This window comes from Bombina bombina, chromosome 5, assembly GCF_027579735.1.
Source record: "Bombina bombina isolate aBomBom1 chromosome 5, aBomBom1.pri, whole genome shotgun sequence".
Taxonomy (NCBI): domain Eukaryota; kingdom Metazoa; phylum Chordata; class Amphibia; order Anura; family Bombinatoridae; genus Bombina; species Bombina bombina.
In genome coordinates, this window is record NC_069503.1 from 404,118,410 (window position 1) to 404,139,285 (window position 20,876).

At 38.2% G+C, this 20,876-nt stretch overlaps 1 protein-coding gene across 1 annotated transcript in view; it reads right to left on the reverse strand.

Moving 5' to 3' along the window:
• The window catches only part of NEK10 (NIMA related kinase 10), a 1,556,164-nt gene that overhangs the window by 119,732 nt on the left and 1,415,556 nt on the right, over window positions 1-20,876 (reverse strand). Inside the window, exon 32 of the mRNA XM_053715742.1 lies at window positions 11,075-11,183. Coding sequence (XP_053571717.1) covers window positions 11,075-11,183 — 109 coding nt within the window. The remainder of the gene's footprint in view (window positions 1-11,074; window positions 11,184-20,876) is intronic.

A 20,876-nucleotide genomic window follows, 5' to 3' on the forward strand; every position in this document is an offset into this window, starting at 1 on the left:
ACATCTAAATAAATATAATCCACAGATTGTATGTATATAGGAGACTCATCTAACATTAGCTGAAACAGGTAAACTAAAGCTTCTTGGGTGGGAGAGATCATTTCTATGCCTTATTGTGGACGAAAAAAAGAGATCTGTATTTTGTTTCATAAAAAGTTTAAGTATAATATTATTTCCCAGGATATTGATCCACAGGCTAGATATATAATTATTGAGATCAATATTATGGTCTAAAATTAGTACTTTGTAATATTTATGGACCAAATAAGCCAGAATTGACTTTCTGGGAAAAATAAAATAAAAGCTATAAATATTTTACACAAGATCTAAAACTACAAGATATCTGGCGTTTACAAAACCCGGACAAAAGAATCTATACATGTGAGTCTAAGACCCACGGTTCTTTTCACGGATAGATTTCTTTCTAATATCAAATAGTCTTTTGGGAACTATTATGACTGCAGATATTAAGGAAATCTTTATTTCTGAACATGCAGTGATATCCCTACAAATACAAAAACCCACTGTATCTTCTTCAAAATGTTCTTCTTTTTTTTCCCCAAGATATTTATCAGACAATTTTCACTTTATTAACTGGCTGAAAGAAAAATGGAAAGAGTTTTCCCACAACAATAAAGAAGCACTGAGTAACCCAGAGATTTTCTGGGAAACTTATAAGGTCTTTATTAAAGGGGAAATTGTTGCATATCTATGTACATGGAAAAAAAATTAAACAGAGAGAGCTACAATTGACGAACCAGGTCAAAAAATGCCTATACGAGGTATATTTTATCGCCATTAAAGATTAATTGGGAGAAATATCGGACAAGCAGACAAGAGAGAGAACTATTCTTAAAGCAAAGAGATATTCAAGAAGATAAAAAAAGTATAAATATAGAAGTAATTATGGAAGATCGGCAAAATTTATATCGAGGTTAATTAAAAATACTAACTATAATCCTATTTCATCCCTTAAAGATAAAATTTATAGAATTACAGATCAAAAAATGATAAGGGATGTTTTCTTTAAACATTTTAAAGAAACATATACGAAAAAAGAGATTGATGGGCAGAACAAAAAGAGATTCTGGGAACGATGTCCTACTCCCAAGCTTAAATTACAAGATCTAACAGATTTAAATATCCCGATCTCCCTAGAGGAGGTAGTAAAGCACATTCAAGAGGCCAAGGGGGGCAAAGAAACAGGACCTGATTTTACCGGCAGAATTCTATAAATCCTTGAAGGATGAGATTGCCCCTATTCTTGTTAATCTATACAATCAATACTATATAGAAAATAGAATGCAGTCTAAATATTTTACTGCTTCCACAATTACATTGATACTTAAAAAAACAAAGACCCTGAAAGGATTATAACATTTTTATGTCTATTTTGGCAGATAGGATACACGAAGATCAAGTAGGGTTTATGAAGGGGAGAAATATCTCTAGAATAATCCGTAGAGTTCTTAATATTACAGAGCACTTTTGGAATAAAGAAAGTCTAAAAAGGAATTGAACTAGACCTGATTTGGCGATTCTCTCGGTCGATGCCGAAAAGGCATTCAACCTAATTAGTTGGGACCATCTTGGGAACACATTAGAAAGATTTGGATTTCAGAATTTTTTTTTAAAACTTATACAACTATTTTATAATCAACCCAGATCCAATCTAAAAATAAATATCCATTATACTGATATACTCGAGAGAGGGACACGCCAGGGATGCCCATTGTCACCTTTACTTTTTAACATCTTGCTGGAACCATTTGCGATACTGCTGCGACAGGAGATGTCGGGTATTATTATTATTATTTATTTGTAAAGCGCCAACAGATTCTGCAGCGCTGTCAATGGGTACAAGGATAACAGTACAATGGAGAAACAATACGATAAAAGACAGAATTTTACAGACAAATACAGGGGGAATTGAGGGCCCTATTCCCTTGGGAACTTACAATCTAGGGTATCACTATTGGTAAATTTAAATCTGTATTAACTCTCTTTGCAGACGACTTACTACTATTTTTAAGTAGGACAGAAAATTTGATAAAACAATTTATAGATCTAGCAGATATATATACGGACCGATCTCTGGCTATAAAATTAATCTAGAGAAATCCGAATTATTGTGGATTTCACCGCCTGCTCCCCTGACTCCTGAGTATCGGTGTCCCTTTAAGGTAGTTTACTCAATCAACTATCTGGGAATTAAAATCTGTAGGGATCCAACTAGATGGTACAATTTAAACTATACACCTCTATTCTTGAAGCTACAGGAAGATTTGAAAAGATGGTCACAGTTACCAATCTCCTTGTCTGCTAGAATATTGCTAATTAAAACTATTTTCTTTCCCCAGTTGTTATATCTGCTGCTAAATTTACCATTTATTATCCACTCTTAAGATATTTTAAATTTTAATAGAACTACAGCTAGGTTCATCTGGCAACAAAAAAAAAAACAGAATCTCTTCTACAAAGTTATCTATTCATAAATATCTAGGGGGTCTATCTTTATCCAACCTAAAATATTATAATCTAGCCGCATTAGTAAAAGTGGTCCTAGATTGGGTTACAAATAAAGAATATGTGTCAAATGCACTTCTAGAAACAACAACCATTACACCATTCTCTCTAAAAGCCATTATTCACTGTCCAAATTCTAAAATTCCTAAGTATATAACCAAAATGTATATATTTAATGGACCTATAATGGCTTGGCAGAAGTACACAAAGGAAATCCAGTGGATCATAAACTTTCTTGACATCTTCCGATTCGAGGTAATCCAATATTTCTACCAGGAATTGATTCTTGTTGTATTTTATGAACACACCTAACTTTAATATCAGACTGTAATTTCCATGGACATTATTGAATAATGAAATGCTAAGGGACATTTGTCTATACAAAGGGTTAAATGCACACTGACCTACAGTTCCAGTTCAGAGGTGACAAGACAAGTGGAAACAAGTTGGAAATCTGATGAATCACTGCATGTAAACAATAGATCAGAAGGATACCACAGGAATCACTAAGACATTTTACAACCCTTACAAACATTTTAGCATTTCAGCACAGGTGGTGTCATAAACTATAAGGCCCTGATTGTATCTCTTTCACCAATAGCTTAAGGAAGTGACTTCTAACCCAATTCATATAATGATGTCATCTGGTCTCTCACTGAAGAATTTATAGATGAGTGTGGGCTGGGCTATGTAAGAGAATGAATGACTATATAAGTTAGTTGCCATTGTAGGCTAGGGTAGCTCTCTTCTCACCTCTCCCCTTCCATCTCTCTCTCTCCCCTTTTCCACCTTCCCTTTCCTTCCCTTACATTAGTTAGCAACTTGTTTCTATGTAAATACTTATTTTCTGTATAATAAAAGAAATAATTTCATCAAGCAGCGTCCTGATTTCCTAAGATAAAGGTAATATTAGTGAGGAAACAGTAACTAAAAAGTTAGCAGATTCTACAATTCTGCTGTATTTAAAGAATTGGAAGATAAAGGTATCAGGGATTTGATCCAGATTAAAGATGATATTACAGATTCCATAAAAACATTTGAGACACTTAAACAAGAATATGATTTACACAACCACGATTTTTATGCTTATCTTCAATTACGCCATTTCTTTAACCAAACCATTAAAAATTGTGAGTCGAATTGGGATTTAGGTAATCTAGACATGGCGATTAATCTATATAGACAGGGATTATACTCAATATCCTTCCTATATAACACTTTGATCAATAAATTAGGAGAAATCCATATAAATGATTTACAGATAAAATGGAAAAGAGAGGTACCCTCTATAACTTTGGAAGAAATTCAAAAGAGCTTTGAATTAGCTAACAGAGCTACCTGTATAGAATCTTGGAAAGAGGCACATTGTAAGATTATAAATAGGGTGTATATAACACCAGCAATATTAAGTAAATGGTCCACTAACAATCCTTCAAATTGTAATAGATGTAATAAGATCTGGGCAGATTTGCCTCATTGTTTCTGGTATTGCCCAAAAATTAGGCAATTTTGGAATAGAATAAACTACTGGCTCAACAGGGCCTTAGACTACAATATCTTTCTTGATATAAAATCTATATATTTTTATACACGGCAGATGTACATAGAAATTATAAGTTGATAAATGCAATCATACTACTTGGTAGAAGTCTAATTCTGTCTAACTGGAAAGCTAGTAAGGCACCTCCTTTCTCTAGGTTTTTAAAAGAAGTAAGGAATCTAATGGTTATGGAACAGCAGTTAATAACACCTAACTTAGAAAGATCCTTGAATATATGTTTACAAAAATGGCTAGCTCCAATCTTGACATTTCCTATAACGATACAACTACAAATAATAGCCCCACTTAAGAGACTGAGGGACCTATCTATCAAGCTCGGAACGGAGCTTGATGGACCGTGTTTCTGGCGAGTCTTCAGACTAGCCAGAAACACAAGTTATGGAGCAGCGGTCACAAAGACCGCTGCTCCATAACCCTGTCCGCCTGCTCTGAGCAGGCGGACAGGAATCGCCGGAATTCAACCAGATCGAGTACGATCGGGTGGATTGACACCCCCTGCTGGCGGCCCATTGGCCGCGAGTCTGCAGGGGGCGGCGTTGCATTTAATTTGTTAAATTGGCCTCTGAATCTTTTCCATTTATGGATACTTAGTGAAATACTCCCAAAAACATGGTTAGAGTTGCAAGATGATATTTAATCCTTCCCTCTCCTTTCCCTTTTTTTTTCTGTTGCATGCTTGTTTTTTGTTTATTTGTATTTTTATTTTTTTACTTGTGATTGTGGTTGTTTGACTGTTTGTGTAGAAAAATGTAAAAACACCCAACAGCATAAAAGTATATGAAATGGAGCGGTCAACTCCTGATAATCTTAAATTTAGGGCTTGAGAGGATGTTCTAACTCTAAATATATTTTTCTATAAATGTCTTATGGACATATTAATAGAATATAGGGAATAGTGCACTTGGGGATTTTTTGCCCTTTTCGTTACAGGGTTAAGTTAATAAATTACGAGAAGAAAATAACTATCTTTAGCCAATTACCTATTTTTTATTTATAGTGCTTCTTTTTTCTTTTCTTCTTTGTTTTTCTTGGCTTTTGTGGAAATTTGTTAAGCTTAAAAAAAAGGGAATGTATTGTTTATGGTGTATAAATCCACCCTGCAAGGTGAAAGGAACATGTGAAACTAATGTAACCGATCTTTGTTTTATGCTTTCTTCTTTTTGATTTTCTGTTATACTGTTGGTTTATAAATAAATATAATTAAAAAAACAGTACCCTCCCCTCATATTTGTAGCCAATCATCATAGACACCCCCTTAATTGGCAACACCTGTAAAATCTTAGGGTGTTGGTCTCATGGTAAAGTGTATGCAAAATACAATATAGCATATTGTGAAAAGTAAACAATATACAAATGTTGCATAAAAATATATATTCAAAGTTACATATATTCAAACATTACAGCAGGGATGTAAAATAATAAAATCAATTATGAAATGAGTATCTCAAGCATTAGATTAATGTTAAATGTAATAAAAAAAAAATGATTCTGCACACAAAGGGTTAAATCAAAACCTTTCCCCCCCCCCAACAAAGGCAGGAGACCTGCCTGCCAGTCCCAGCTATGCCCACGATGAAACATATTTTACAGGGACAGTCTATTTTAAAATGTTTATTCTTTAAAAGATAGATAATCCCTTTATTATCCATTCCCCAATTTTGCAGAACCAACACTGTTATATTAATATACATTTTAGCTCTGTGATTACCTTGTATCTAAGCCTGCCCCCTTATCTCAGTGCATTTTAGTCAATTAGTGTTGGTTCCTACATAACTACACATGAGTGAGAGCAATGTTATCTATATGGCCCACATGAATTAAAGCTATTTGGCTGTGAAAAGCTAATAAAATGCACTGAGATAAGAGGTGGCTGGTGGGGGCTACAAAACAGGCAGAGATTCAGAAGTCTTAAAGTATTCTATTATAACAATGTTGGTTTGGCAAAGCTGGGGAATGGGTAGTAAAGGTGTTATCTATCTTTTTAAACATTAAGATTAATCTAGTAGACTGCCCCTTTAAGCTAAAACTCTTTAACACTAAAGTAGTAAAATATTTTTTTATAATTCCCTGGTCCCAAGAGTGAAAAAATGCAGTATGTGCAGTTATACTGCTCTGCAAGATAAAATCTTATTCTGCACACAAAGGGGTTTTTTTCCAACAAAAAAACAGTACCGGCACACACCACTACACTCATCAGAAGCTAAAGTGAAAGCCATCTCCCTATGCTAGGTTAAAAGTGGAGGGGATAAGCCTGTAAGGCATTTAGTGCCTGACTTGCTAGCCCTACATCAATCATTTAGAAATGCTCTGTCAGGATTGGACAGGGGAAGCTTTGCACATGAATGGTCAGACCCCTTTGTACATAAATAGAAACTAATTAGCTGATTTATCAAACAATCTCAGCTCCTTCTCTCTTTCCTGTGTTATCTGCCCCTTTTTGTGACTCTAAAAGTGCAGAATATAAACAAAACAAATATGACTAATAAATATATATAAAAAAAAATACTAGGCCATTTTGGTCCCATTTCCATTTCTCTACTTCATTGGTGCCCAACAGGTAGATCGGGATCTACCAGTAGATCTGGAAGGCGCTGCTGATAGATCTCGGCCAATGTGATCAAAATGATGTGGTCAAGTTACGCAATCTCAACACTGGGGCGTGAGTAGAGAATGGTTGCTAGGGATACTGCTTTATCTACCACAGTGTTTGAAGGGCTAGGTCATTAAACAGTCTGATGGTCAGGCACGAAAAGTGCTATATATATATTTATATATATATATATATATATATATATATATATATATATATATATATATATATATATATATATATAGGTAAGAGAAGACAGCACTCACTGTCGTCTTAAAGAAGCAAAAATTATCTTTAATTAAGTGACGTTTCGGGGGCAGCTCCCCTTTATCAGACCAACACACCATGAATGAATAACATACATTTACACCCTCTAAGACCCCCCCATGTGAAAAAAGCGCCAAAAATGGTTGCCAGGGCAACTAACAACAGTTCGTACAACAATACACATATAAATACATACATATGTACAATGTACCTTATATACAGTGTTTAAAGATGAATAATACAAAACAGTGCTGCAGATATACAAGTAGTAATCACCAACATCACATAAGCGCAGATCTGTATCGCATATACAGTAACTAAAGGCAGGTCCTGTGACTAATATAGTAAATGCAATGTGAAACCAACCTCTAAAATACTATTACTACAATGTACCTTATATTCAGTGTTTAAACGCAAATGATATACAACAGTACTGCAGATATAAAGTTAGTCATGATCAACCCCACAAATACATGCAGATCTGGATCGTAGATACAGTGAATAAAAGCAGGGCCTGTGACTTATGTAACCAACGTGGTAAATGCAGTGTGTACTCCTGATTAAGCCAATACATAGAATACTACTAGCAAAGCCTCAAATGTTAAATGTACAATATAAAGAATGTTGGAAACCGACCCAAAAGCATACCTCACCCAATAAAGTGGAATGGAAAACCACTGGCCAGCAGACAGATCCGAAGTACCGTACAGACATGGCTAAGTACTAACAGCAGCGCTGTATGAACTCCCCCTCTAGCTCTCGATCAGCAAGAGCGCTTACATTTAAGTCTATAAATAGTAGAGCCCAGACTGTGATATTGCTAAGTGGACGAGCCTCCTGGGCCAATTACCTCATACCACATATAACTCAAAAGTACAAGATCATGCGTAAGCCAAAATTGTACATACCCCTAAGTAGGAATGAAAACGCAGGAGGAGCAACAGAATTGAGCCCCAGTCCAGAGCATTTTAAAAGGGGTGCAGATTGAGCAGAGTGCAGGGGATCAAGTCGCCCTTTTAGTATTTTGTCTTCAACTTGGTGAGGCACCCGGGGATACCACTTATTTTGGGTGATACCTTCTGGGAGGAAGGGGGGGCACTTCAATTCCAGTCCAGGCATATCTTAAAGTGTTCCCCATTCCTCCCAGAAGGTAGGACCCCCAAACAAGTGGTATCCCTGGGTGCCTCATCAAAATGCTGACAACATACTAAAAGGGTGACTTGATCCCTTGCTCCCTGCTGAATCGGCATCCCTTTTAAGAAGCGCTAGGCCGGTGCTCAGTTCCAGGAGCCCATCTAGGCTGACAAGGTTTTGTCGGCCCTCCGGCGTTTACCACATCTCCTTCACAAAATATGCATTGTCCTGTACAATGTAGATATTGCATACATTTTAAAAGGGATTTATTGTTGCTTGCTGTGTTTATTATTTCAAACATAAATATTTGTTTGAAAATATATGTTTATATATATATATATATAAATATATATATATATATATATATAAATAATACTTTAAACAATATGCATTGTACATGACTATGCATATAATTTAAACAGCACTTACTTAATACTAACTGCAGAAGCTAAAGCTCTACACATATACAGTATATTCAATATGTAAAATGATGCATTGTTATGTAAAATGCACATTTTTAAAATGTTTGCATATAAATTAAAACATAGTTAATGTTGCATGCCTGTTATGTAAAAATATAATGTAATGCTACTGACTACTATAACATATATATATATATATATATATATATATATATATATATATATATATATATATATATATATATATATATATATATATACAGGTAGTCCTCAGTTTACGCCGGGGTTAGGTTCCAGAAGGAATGGTTGTAAATCAAAACCGTTGTAAATTAAAACCCAGTTTATAATGTAAGTCAATGGGAAGTGAGGGAGTTAGGTTCCAGGCCCCTCTCAAAATGGTCATGAGTAACACCTAATACATTATTTTTAAAGCTTTGAAATGAAGACTTTAAATGCTAAACAGCATTATAAACCTAATAAAATAATCACACAACACAGAATATATAATTAAATGAACAAAAACATTTGCTAAACAGCATTATAAACCTTATAAAATAATCACACAACACAGACTTCCCTTGCATTTTTCTGCAAACAGTTCTTTCTATGCATTCCAATCTGGACTGATTTATAGACAGGAAGATCTTGTTCCTTTGAAATCTCCTCGATTGCTCAGGTCTGGTTAAACTGATTAATTTCAGCTTGCTTGGCTTTGCTGCAACACAAGCGGACAGCTCCACCTACTGGCTATTTTAATAAATGCACTGCCTCTCAATGCTTTTCAATAGCAGTCACATGACTGGAAAAAAAGATTGTTATTCTGAAACGGTGTAAATTGAACCATTGTAAAATGAGGGCCACCTGTATATATATATATATATATATATATATATATATATATATATATATATATATATATATATATATATATATATATATATATATATATATATATATATATATATATATATATATATACACACATACAGTATATATATATTATCACTAATAGACACAAGCATCTAACATAAATACATTTTAATTTATATGCAATACTTAAAATAATATGCAATATACATGACCATGCATACCATTTTAAATATTGAATATTAATGAAAGACCAGACTACATTATATATACAATGTTTAAAATAATATGCATGGTCATGTATAATGCATTGGATATACATTAAAATGTAAATATTCTTGCTTGTTGTGTTTATTATTTTCAATAAAAACATATTTTTTTAAATATATATTTATGTTATAACAGACAGTTGCATTATAATTATAGGATTACATAACTGCATGACTGTTATGTAATAATACAATTGTAATACTAATGTATTTTGTAACATAAATCTAAATTTTAAAAAATGTTTACAATAATAAACACAAGAAAAAATAAAAATATTATAATTTATACACAATACTTAAAATAATATACATCATACACGAGAATGCATACTATTTTAAACATTGTAGAAAAAAATGCTAAAATACACTAGTAACCCCTAAACTGCCCTAATCTAACCACCTAACCAGCCCCCCCCCATATAGGTATGGGGGGTGGTTCGGTGATTAAGGCCTACTAAATGTTAACCACCACTAATCACCTAATCAACTCCCATATATGTATGGGGGTGGTTAGGTGATTAAGGCCTACTAAATGCTAACCAACAATAATCACCTATATAACCCCATATAGGTATGGGGGTGGTTAGGTGATGGAGAGAAGAGAGCTGTTTGGAAGGGATCAGGGGGGAGGAGAATGTCAGGTGGGAGGGTAATCTCTACACTACAGCTAAAATTAACCTTATAAACTACTGGATTAACCCCTTCACTGCCGGGAATATTAGAAATGTGATGCGGAGCAGCAATTAATTAACAGCCTTCTAAATACCATGAAGCAATTGAAAAGTCAAGCGTGTCTCCTATTTCTGAACAAAGTGGATCCCGAGAAGCTTTTACAACCTTTTGTCTTATGACTGCCACAGTTGTGTTTAAATAATTTCAGTGAGAAATCAAAAGTTTGTGAAAATGTTAACATTTTTTTTTATATGATTGCATTTGGCTGCAAAATGGAACAATACCGTAGGTTGTCTACTTAAAAATGCATATAGTTTTAATAGGCAAATAAAAAAACAAGGCCCTATTTCTGTTTAAATGGTGTGATAGCAAAAAATGCTAAAAATTATCTGGTACTTTGAGCAATTTTTGTTCTAAAATTCCCAATCCTTAAGGGGTAAAATAATTTTGCTAGCCCAAAACCTCTAGATCATCGGAGCCTTAGATATGATATAAGTGGTTTTATCATGGAAAAATTACATGCTCTAATTCGCTAGAGCATGTTATTTTAAAACTATCAGCCCTACACCTCTAAGTGTTATCCCCAGCAACAACATTAACAAACTATAAGTCATCTTCATTATTTTCAAGACTGCTTTAATGTTCTCCCAAGTGATCATTATCAAGGGTTGAGGAGAATACTGACTTAAAAAAAAGGATTTTTCCATTGACATAAAATGAATAAACTAATAGTGACAATTGTTACGTCCTGCAGGGTATTACTCACCTGCTCTGTTTTCAGTAATTAATGATTTTCCTCCCAAAGACTGAAGCAGAACATGGCAATCAGCAGTAAATAAGTTAGGTTCTACGAGCTCGGGTGACCCCTGCAGAACCTGGACAAAGATATAAACACAAACACAATTTAAAATACTTTATCATACTAATTAGAGATTAAATGCAAAATGTAATAATACAAGTAGATATTTGCATTAGTTCTAATGCTACAATTTCAGTTGCATTCAAGTTTCACAGTTTAAATGGTATTTTAAACTTTTTAATAAACCTGAAAATCATTATGAATATGAACTGAGCATACATAAACATGTTTACATCGAAACAACAAACACATAGGCCTAGATTAAAAGTGGTGCACTATAGATAGCACAGGGTGCACTATCAATATCGAAGGACCAAACTAAGATTAACGCTCAATCTGATATTACAAGTACATTGTAAAACTTAATAACTAGAGAATCTTTAGCACGCCCTATACTTTAAATGGATATCACAACCACACTAAACATCGCTCATATTACAAGTTGATAGTAATGTCTTGTGGTCACAATTTCCTGCCAAAAGTTGCCTCAGAAAAGGCAAACACTTCAAATTGTATAAATTTAGTGAAAGAAGATCAAGTTGCTGCTTTTGCAAATCTGTTCAACAGAAGCCTCATTTTTAAATGCCCCAAAATTGAAAATTGATCTAGTAGAAAGGGATGTAATGCATTTTGGGGAAGACCATCCCATCTCCAATTAACCTTTGGGAACCAAAAGCTGTTCCAGGAAATTAAAGTAACAGCCATAGCCTTCTGACCTTTACGCGGACCAGAGAAAGAAAAAATAAACTAGAAGATTGTCGAAAACCCTTAGTAGCTTGAAATTAAAGCTTTAATGCTCTTAGCACATCTAAATTATGAAAAGTCTCTCTCTTTTGGTAAAAAAACAGAATTTATGTTTACCTGATAAATTACTTTCTCCAACGGTGTGTCCGGTCCACGGCGTCATCCTTACTTGTGGGATATTCTCTTCCCCAACAGGAAATGGCAAAGAGCCCAGCAAAGCTGGTCACATGATCCCTCCTAGGCTCCGCCTTCCCCAGTCATTCGACCGACGTAAAGGAGGAATATTTGCATAGGAGAAATCATATGATACCGTGGTGACTGTAGTTAAAGAAAATAAATCATCAGACCTGATTAAAAAACCAGGGCGGGCCGTGGGCCGGACACACCGTTGGAGAAAGTAATTTATCAGGTAAACATAAATTCTGTTTTCTCCAACATAGGTGTGTCCGGTCCACGGCGTCATCTTTACTTGTGGGAACCAATACCAAAGCTTTAGGACACGGATGATGGGAGGGAGCAAATCAGGTCACCTAGATGGAAGGCACCACGGTTTGCAAAACCTTTCTCCCAAAAATAGCCTCCGAAGAAGCAAAAGTATCAAATTTGTAAAATTTGGTAAAAGTGTGCAGTGAAGACCAAGTCGCTGCCTTACATATCTGATCAACAGAAGCCTCGTTCTTAAAGGCCCATGTGGAAGCCACGGCCCTAGTGGAATGAGCTGTGATTCTTTCAAGAGGCTGCCGTCCGGCAGTCTCATAAGCCAATCTTATGATGCTTTTAAGCCAAAAAGATAGAGAGGTAGAAGTTGCTTTTTGACCTCTCCTTTTACCAGAATAAACAACAAACAAAGAAGATGTTTGTCTGAAATCCTTTGTAGCATCTAAATAGAATTTTAGAGCACGGACAACGTCCAAATTGTGTAACAAACGTTCCTTCTATGAAACTGGATTCGGACACAAAGAAGGTACAACTATCTCCTGGTTAATATTTTTGTTGGAAACAACCTTCGGAAGAAAACCAGGCTCAGTACGTAAAAACCACCTTATCTGCATGGACCAGATAGGGCGGAGAACACTGCAGAGCAGATAACTCAGAAACTCTTCTAGCGGAAGAAATTGCAACCTAAAACAAAACTTTCCAAGATAATAACTTAATATCTATGGAATGTAAGGGTTCAAACGGAACCCCTTGAAGAACTGAAAGAACTAGATTAAGACTCCAGGGAAGAGTCAAAGGTCTGTAAACAGGCTTGATTCTAACCAGAGCCTGAACAAACGCTTAAACGTCTGGCACGGCTGCCAGCCATTTGTGAAGTAAAACAGATAAAGCAGAGATCTGTCCCTTCAGAGAACTCGCAGAAAATCCTTTCTCCAAACCTTCTTGTAGAAAGGAAAGAATCTTAGGAATTTTTATCTTGTTCCATGGGAATCCTTTAGATTCACACCAACAGATATATTTTTTCCATATATTATGGTAAATTTTTCTAGTTACAGGCTTTTTAGCCTGAATAAGAGTATCTATTACAGAATCTGAAAACCCACGCTTTGATAAAATCAAGCGTTCAAACTCCAAGCAGTCAGTTGGAGGAAAACCAGATTCGGATGTTCGAATGGACCCTGAATAAGAAGGTCCTGTCTCAAAGGTAGCTTCCATGGTGGAGCCGATGACACATTCACCAGGTCTGCATACCAAGTCCTGCGTGGCCACACAGGAACTATCAAGGTCACCGAAGCCCTCTCCAGATTGATCCTGGCTACCAGCCTGGGAATGAGAGGAAACGGTGGGAATACATAAGCTAGGTTGAAGATCCAAGGTGCTACTATTGTATCCAATAGAGTCGCCGTGGGATCCCTGGATTTGGACCCGTAACAAGGGACCATGAAGTTCTGACGAGAGGCCATCAGAACCAAGTCTGGAATGCCCCATAATTGAGTTATTTGGGCAAAGATTTCCAGATGGAGTTCCCACTCCCCCGGATGCTCCTCCATCGCCAGGGAACTCCTTGTTACCCCCTGATGGTTGATATATGTAACAGTCGTCATGATGACTGATTGAAACCTTATGAATTTGGCCTTTGCTAGTCGAGGCCAAGCCTTGAGAGCATTGAATATCGCTCTCAGTTCCATTATGTTTATCGGGAGAAGAGAGTCTTCCCGAAACCATAGACCCTGAGTTTTCAGGGGTTCCCAGACCGCGCCCCAGCCCACCAGACTGGCGTCGGTCATGACAATGACCTATTCTGGTCTGCGGAAGCTCATTCCCTGTGACAGGTTGTCCAGGGTCAGCCACCAACGGAGTGAATCTCTGGTTATTTGATCTACTTGTATCGTCGGAGACAAGTCTGTATAATCCCCATTCCACTGTCTGAGCATGCCCAGGTGCAATGGTCTTAGATGAATTCGTGCAAAAGGAACTATGTCCATTGCCGCAACCATCAACCCTATTACTTCCATGGACTGCGCTATGGAAGGAAGAAGAACAGAATGAAGTACCTGACAAGAGCTTAGAAGTTTTGATTTTCTGGCCTGTGTCAGAAAAACCTTCATTTCTAAGGAAACTATTATTGTTCCCAAGAAGGGAACTCTTGTTGACGGGGACAGAGAACTTTTTTCTATGTTCACTTTCCACCTGTGAGATCTGAGAAAGGCTAGGACAATGTCCGTATGAGCCCTTGCTTTTGACAGAGACGACACTTGAATCAGGATGTCGTCCAAGTAAGGTACTACTGCAATGCCCCTTGGTCTTAGCACCGCTAGAAGGGACCCTAGTACCCTTGTGAAAATCCTTGGAGCAGTGGCTAATCCGAATGGAAGTGCCACAGGTAATGCTTGTCCAGAAAGGCGAACCTTAGGAACTGAAAATGTTCCTTGTGGATAGGAATACGTAGGTACGCATCCTTTAAGTCCACCGTGGTCATGAATTGACCTTCCTGGATGGTAGGATGGATCGTTCGAATGGTTTCCATTTTGAATGATGAAACCCTTAGAAACTTGTTTAGAATCTTGAGATCTAAAATAGGTCTGAATGTTCCCTCTTTTTTAGGAATTATGAACAGGTTGGAGTAAAAACCCATCCCTTGTTCTCCTAATGGAACAGGATGAATCACTCCCAAGCTTAACAGGTCTTCTACACAGTGTAAGAATGCCTGTTCGAAGATAATTGAGACCCGTGGAACCTTCCCCTTGGGGGTAGTTCCCTGAATTCCAGGAGATAACCTTGAGAAACTATTTCTAGCGCCCAAGGATCCTGAACATCTCTTGCCCCAGCCTGAGCAAAGAGAGAAAGTCTGCCCCCCACCAGATCCTTCCCAGATCGGGGGCCAACACTTCATGCTGTTTTGGTAGCAGTGGCAGGTGACTTGGCCTGCTTACCCTTGTTCCAGCCTTGCATCGGCCTCCAGGCTGGCTTGGTTTGAGAAGTATTACCCTCTTGCTTAGAGGGTGTAGAATTTGAGGCTGGTCCGTTTCTGCGAAAGGGACGAAAATTTGGCTTCTTTTTAGCCTTAAAAGACCTATCCAGAGGAAGGGCGTGGCCCTTTCCCCCAGTGATGTCTGAAATAATCTCTTTCAAGTCAGGACCAAACAGTGTTTTACCCTTGAAAGGGATGTTAAGCAAAAGCGCTCTGCGCGCCACGATAGCAAACCCTGAATTATTCGCCGCTAATCTAGCTAATTGCAAAGCGGCATCTAAAATAATAAAGAGTTAGCCAATTTAAGAGCTTGAACTCTGTCCAAAACCTCCTCGTACGAAGATTCTTTATTGAGCGACTTTTCTAGTTCTTTGAACCAGAAACACGCAGCTGTAGTGACAGGAACAATGCATGAAATTGGTTGTAGAAGGTAACCTTGCTGAACAAACATCTTTTTAAGCAAACCCTCTAACCTTTAATCCATAGGATCTTGAAAGCACAACTATCTTCTATAGGAATAGAAGTGCGTTTGTTTAGAGTAGAAACCGCCCCCTCGACCTTGGGGACTGTATGCTATAAGTCCTTTCTGGGGTCGACTATAGGAACTAATTTCTTAAATATAGGGGGAGGACAAAAGGTATGCCGGGCCTTTCCCACTCCTTATTTACTATGTCCGCCACCCGCTTGGGTATAGGAAAAACATCGGGGGGCACCGGAACCTCTAGGAACTTGTCCATCTTACCTAATTTCTCTGGAATGACCAAATTGTCACAATCATCCAGAGTAGATAATACCTCCTTAAGTAGTGCGTGGAGATGTTGAAATTTAAATTTAAAAGTTACAATATCAGGTTCTGCTTGTTGAGAAATTTTCCCTGAATCTGAAATTTCTCCCTCAGACAAAACCTCCCTCCTGGCCCCTTCAGATAGGTGTGAGGGCATGTCAGAACAGATATCATCAGCGTCCTCTTGCTCTTCAGTGTTTAAAACAGAGCAATCACGCTTTCTCTGATAAGTAGGCATTTTGGAAAAAATGCATGCAATAGAATTATCCATTACAGCCATTAATTGTTGTATGGTAATAAGTATTGGCGCGCTAGATGTACTAGGGGCCTCCTGTGTGGGCAAAACTGGTGTAGACACAGAAGGGGATGATGCAGTACCATGCTTACTCCCCTCATTAGAGGAATCATCTTGGGCAATATCATATCTATGGCATTATTATCCCTACTTTGTTTGGACATTATGACACAAATATATCACATATATTTAAATGGGGAGACACATTGGCTTTCATACATATAGAACATCGTTATCTGATGGTTCAGACATGTTAAACAGGCTTAAACTTGTCAACAAAGCACAAAAAACGTTTTACAATAAAACCGTTACTGTCCCTTTAAATTTCAAACTGAACACACTTTATTACTGAATATGTGAAAAAGTATGAAGGAATTGTTCAAATTTCACCACAGTAACATAAAGCCTTAAAAGTATTGCACACCAAATTTGAAAGCTTTAACCCTTAAAATAACGGAACCGGAGCCGTTTTTACATTTAACCCCTATACAGTCCCAGGTATCTGCTATGCTGAGACCCAACCAAGCCCAGAGGGGAATACGATACCAAATGATGCCTTCTATAAGCTTTTTCAGTGGATCTTAGCTCCTCACACATGCATCTGCATGCCATGCTTTCCAAAAACAACTGCGCATTAGAGGCGCGAAAATGAGGCTCTGTCTATGACTAGAAAAGGCCCCCAGTGAAAAAGGTGTCCAATACAGTGCCTGCCGTTTTTATTAAAACAATCCCCAAGATTTAACAACTATTAAAAGTAATAATCTGCCAAATATACTTAGTAAAGTAATCGTTTTAGCCCAGAAAAATGTCTACCAGTTTTTTAAGCCCTAATGAAGCCCTTTATTCTTTTACTTAAACTTAAGAAAATGGCTTACCGGTTCCCATAGGGAAAATGACAGCTTCCAGCATTACCGAGTCTTGTTAGAAATGTGTCATACCTCAAGCAGCAAAAGTCTGCTCACTGTTTCCCCCAACTGAAGTTAATTCCTCTCAACAGTCCTGTGTGGAAACAGCCATCGATTTTAGTAACGGTTGCTAAAATCATTTTCCTCTTACAAACAGAAATCTTCATCTCTTTCCTGTTTCAGAGTAAATAGTACATACCAGCACTATTTTAAAATAACAAACTCTTGATTGAAGAATAAAAACTACATTTAAACACCAAAAAACTCTAAGCCATCTCCGTGGAGATGTTGCCTGTACAACGGCAAAGAGAATGACTGGGGAAGGCGGAGCCTAGGAGGGATCATGTGACCAGCTTTGCTGGGCTCTTTGCCATTTCCTGTTGGGGAAGAGAATATCCCACAAGTAAGGATGACGCCGTGGACCGGACACACCTATGTTGGAGAAATATACAGAGTATGTAAGACCGCCATATCTTGAAGGAAAATGTATACTTATATGATAAATTATTTTCTTTCAGGATGGTAAAGGTCTAAGAGCTTTTATGTGTGGTATTGAATTCACACCACTAGAAGGAGGCAAAGAACCACAAACAAGAGATTATAGGGCTCCCACTTTCCTGTTTAAAGCTATAGGCACACTTATAATAATTCATAAAATATAACAATGAACCCCCTGAGGTGAATAAGCAATAAAGGTGTGCATAAGCTCCCCCATAAATAGTTTATGAAGTAAATGCATACTTGTGAACACAAATACAAACAAAATGTATGTGATAGTTACCTGAGTCCCATGGTTATGCTATACATAAATGGTGTATCTACAAATAGCCTCTGGGCTATATGAGTGCAAATCACTTACCTTACAGTAGCACCTACTCCACTGATCTTACAAGCCACTAAGCAGAGCTGTATCCAGTAGAGAGCCCATCCAGTGCTGTGAAAGTAACAAGGATATAGGAGAGGAGTATTGATGATCCCACAGAAGTGAAAAGCCCCCAGCGACACCTGAGGGAGTTATGACTGACATCCTAAAATAAATTACTGTGCCATTAACCAAGTACTCCTATACCACAGCATCCAGGAATCAGCATATCAAGGGGTTAAAGGGTCTCACATAGGTCTGAGAACCCCTATCACTTTAGAAAACTGGAACACCTCTAATCTTCACCTTCCTCCTGGGAGGCAAAAAACAAAACTGATAAGTGCAGGGCAGTGGGAGTGCTTAAAAGCTGTTGTTCAATCCCACACATCAAGGCTTGTGGAATCTCACCATCATATGCAGGGCCGGCGCTCCCACTAGGCAAGCGGGGCAGCCGCCTAGGGTGCACTGCCGCCTAGGGCGCAGCCAGCCACGACCCGGGTTCCCCAACTTTCAGCCTGCTACAACATATGTCAGAGTCAACACTGCACCGTTACCTGTAGCATGCGCGGCAGTGCGGGCGCGCACTGTTCTGCATAGGCCAGCGCATTGATAAAGTCCGGCCGCGCATGCTGTCTGCTGGACGCTCCTGCTGGAGTCAGGAGCAACCTTGAGCCCACGCTGCCCGCAAATAGTTTTTTTTATTGCTTATTTTTCCTATGCGATGCCGTGCGATCAGCATCGCATAGTATTTTGTCGCTGCCCTCGCACGTGACGTCACAGTGAGACGCGAGACATACGGAAGGAGGAGGTAAACTTGGCAGCAGGAATCTTTTAGCTCCAGGGCACCACACCACTGTTAGTTGGTGAGCTTAGTTTGGAGGGGAGCGAGGTTGCTCAGGTCGGACTCACATAAGGGATGGACCGTGAATGTAGTTAGTGCAGCAGGATGAGGGGGCTGCCAACCTTTCACTACTCTCCTATGCTGGCTGAACAATGTGTTCAGTATCAGAGCCATGACCTCTTGCATTGCAGCCCAGGCTGAAATGCTGTTTGGGGATCAATGCTGCACCTTGTGCCCATCCTCCCCCCGCACCCCTGGGAGTCTACACTAGGCACGCACAACGATACAAACTGAGTTCACTTATCGGGAAAATAAAGATCAAATCATTTAGCATCAACTCTAAGGGATAAAAACTAGGTTTTGAAGCCAGGGACATGTTTCTTTCCCAACCTGGGAATAATATATATTATTGTGTATTCATGCCAGGAGCGAGGGGGGTTTCTTTTGCAAACTGGTAGAAAACAAATCTGTGTATTTTGGTCAAGGGTTATTTATTTATGTTTTAATCCCCAGTTACTTTTAATCAAATGCAGGAGCTGTCACACTTTAAGCCCTATATTTTATGTGTTTGTCACATGAACTTATATATTTTTTCTTAGTAATATAAAATACATGTTTTTCTTTCTCATAACCTATAAAACAGCCATATCCCATAATAACCTATGCCTGCAGCTTGTTTGAGAGATTCACAATTTGTACTCCCTCCTCTGTCTCCCCCCTCTGTCTCCCCCCTCTCTGTCTCTCTGCCCCCTCTCTGTCTCTCTCTCTTCCCCTCTCTCTGTCCCCACTCTCTGTCTCTCGCTCTCTTCCCCCTCTCTGTCTCTCTCTCCCCCCCTCTCTCTATCTCTCTTTCCCCCTCTCTGTCTCTCTCTCTTTCCCCCTCTCTGTCTCCCTCTCTCTGTCGCTCTTCCCCCTCTGTCTCTCCACCCCCCCCCTGTATGGCTATGTGTAATTATGGTGACTGTATGACATTGTGTAATTAGGCAGGCAATGGTGGCTTATATATAAGGTTATGTATAGATCCTTCTCTATATATTTGCCTCTTTATGTACAGTATATAGATTGCTATTGTCAAATACATCCTGAACAAAAACATAATTTATGCTTACCTGATAAATTCCTTTCTTCTGTTGTGTGATCAGTCCACGGGTCATCATTACTTCTGGGATATAACTCCTCCCCAACAGGAAATGCAAGAGGATTCACCCAGCAGAGCTGCATATAGCTCCTCCCCTCTACGTCAGTCCCAGTCATTCGACCAAGAATCAACGAGAAAGGAGAAACCAAGGGTGAAGTGGTGACTGGAGTATAATTTAAAAGATATTTACCTGCCTTAAAACAGGGCGGGCCGTGGACTGATCACACAACAGAAGAAAGGAATTTATCAGGTAAGCATAAATTATGTTTTCTTCTGTTATGTGTGATCAGTCCACGGGTCATCATTACTTCTGGGATACCAATACCAAAGCAAAAGTACACGGATGACGGGAGGGATAGGCAGGCTCATTATACAGAAGGAACCACTGCCTGAAGAACCTTTCTCCCAAAAATAGCCTCCGAAGAAGCAAAAGTGTCAAATTTGTAAAATTTGGAAAAAGTATGAAGCGAAGACCAAGTTGCAGCCTTGCAAATCTGTTCAACAGAGGCCTCATTCTTAAAGGCCCAAGTGGAAGCCACAGCTCTAGTGGAATGAGCTGTAATTCTTTCAGGAGGCTGCTGTCCAGCAGTCTCATAGGCTAAACGTATTATGCTACGAAGCCAAAAAGAGAGAGAGGTAGCAGAAGCTTTTTGACCTCTCCTCTGTCCAGAATAAACGACAAACAGGGAAGAAGTTTGGCGAAAATCTTTAGTTGCCTGCAAGTAGAACTT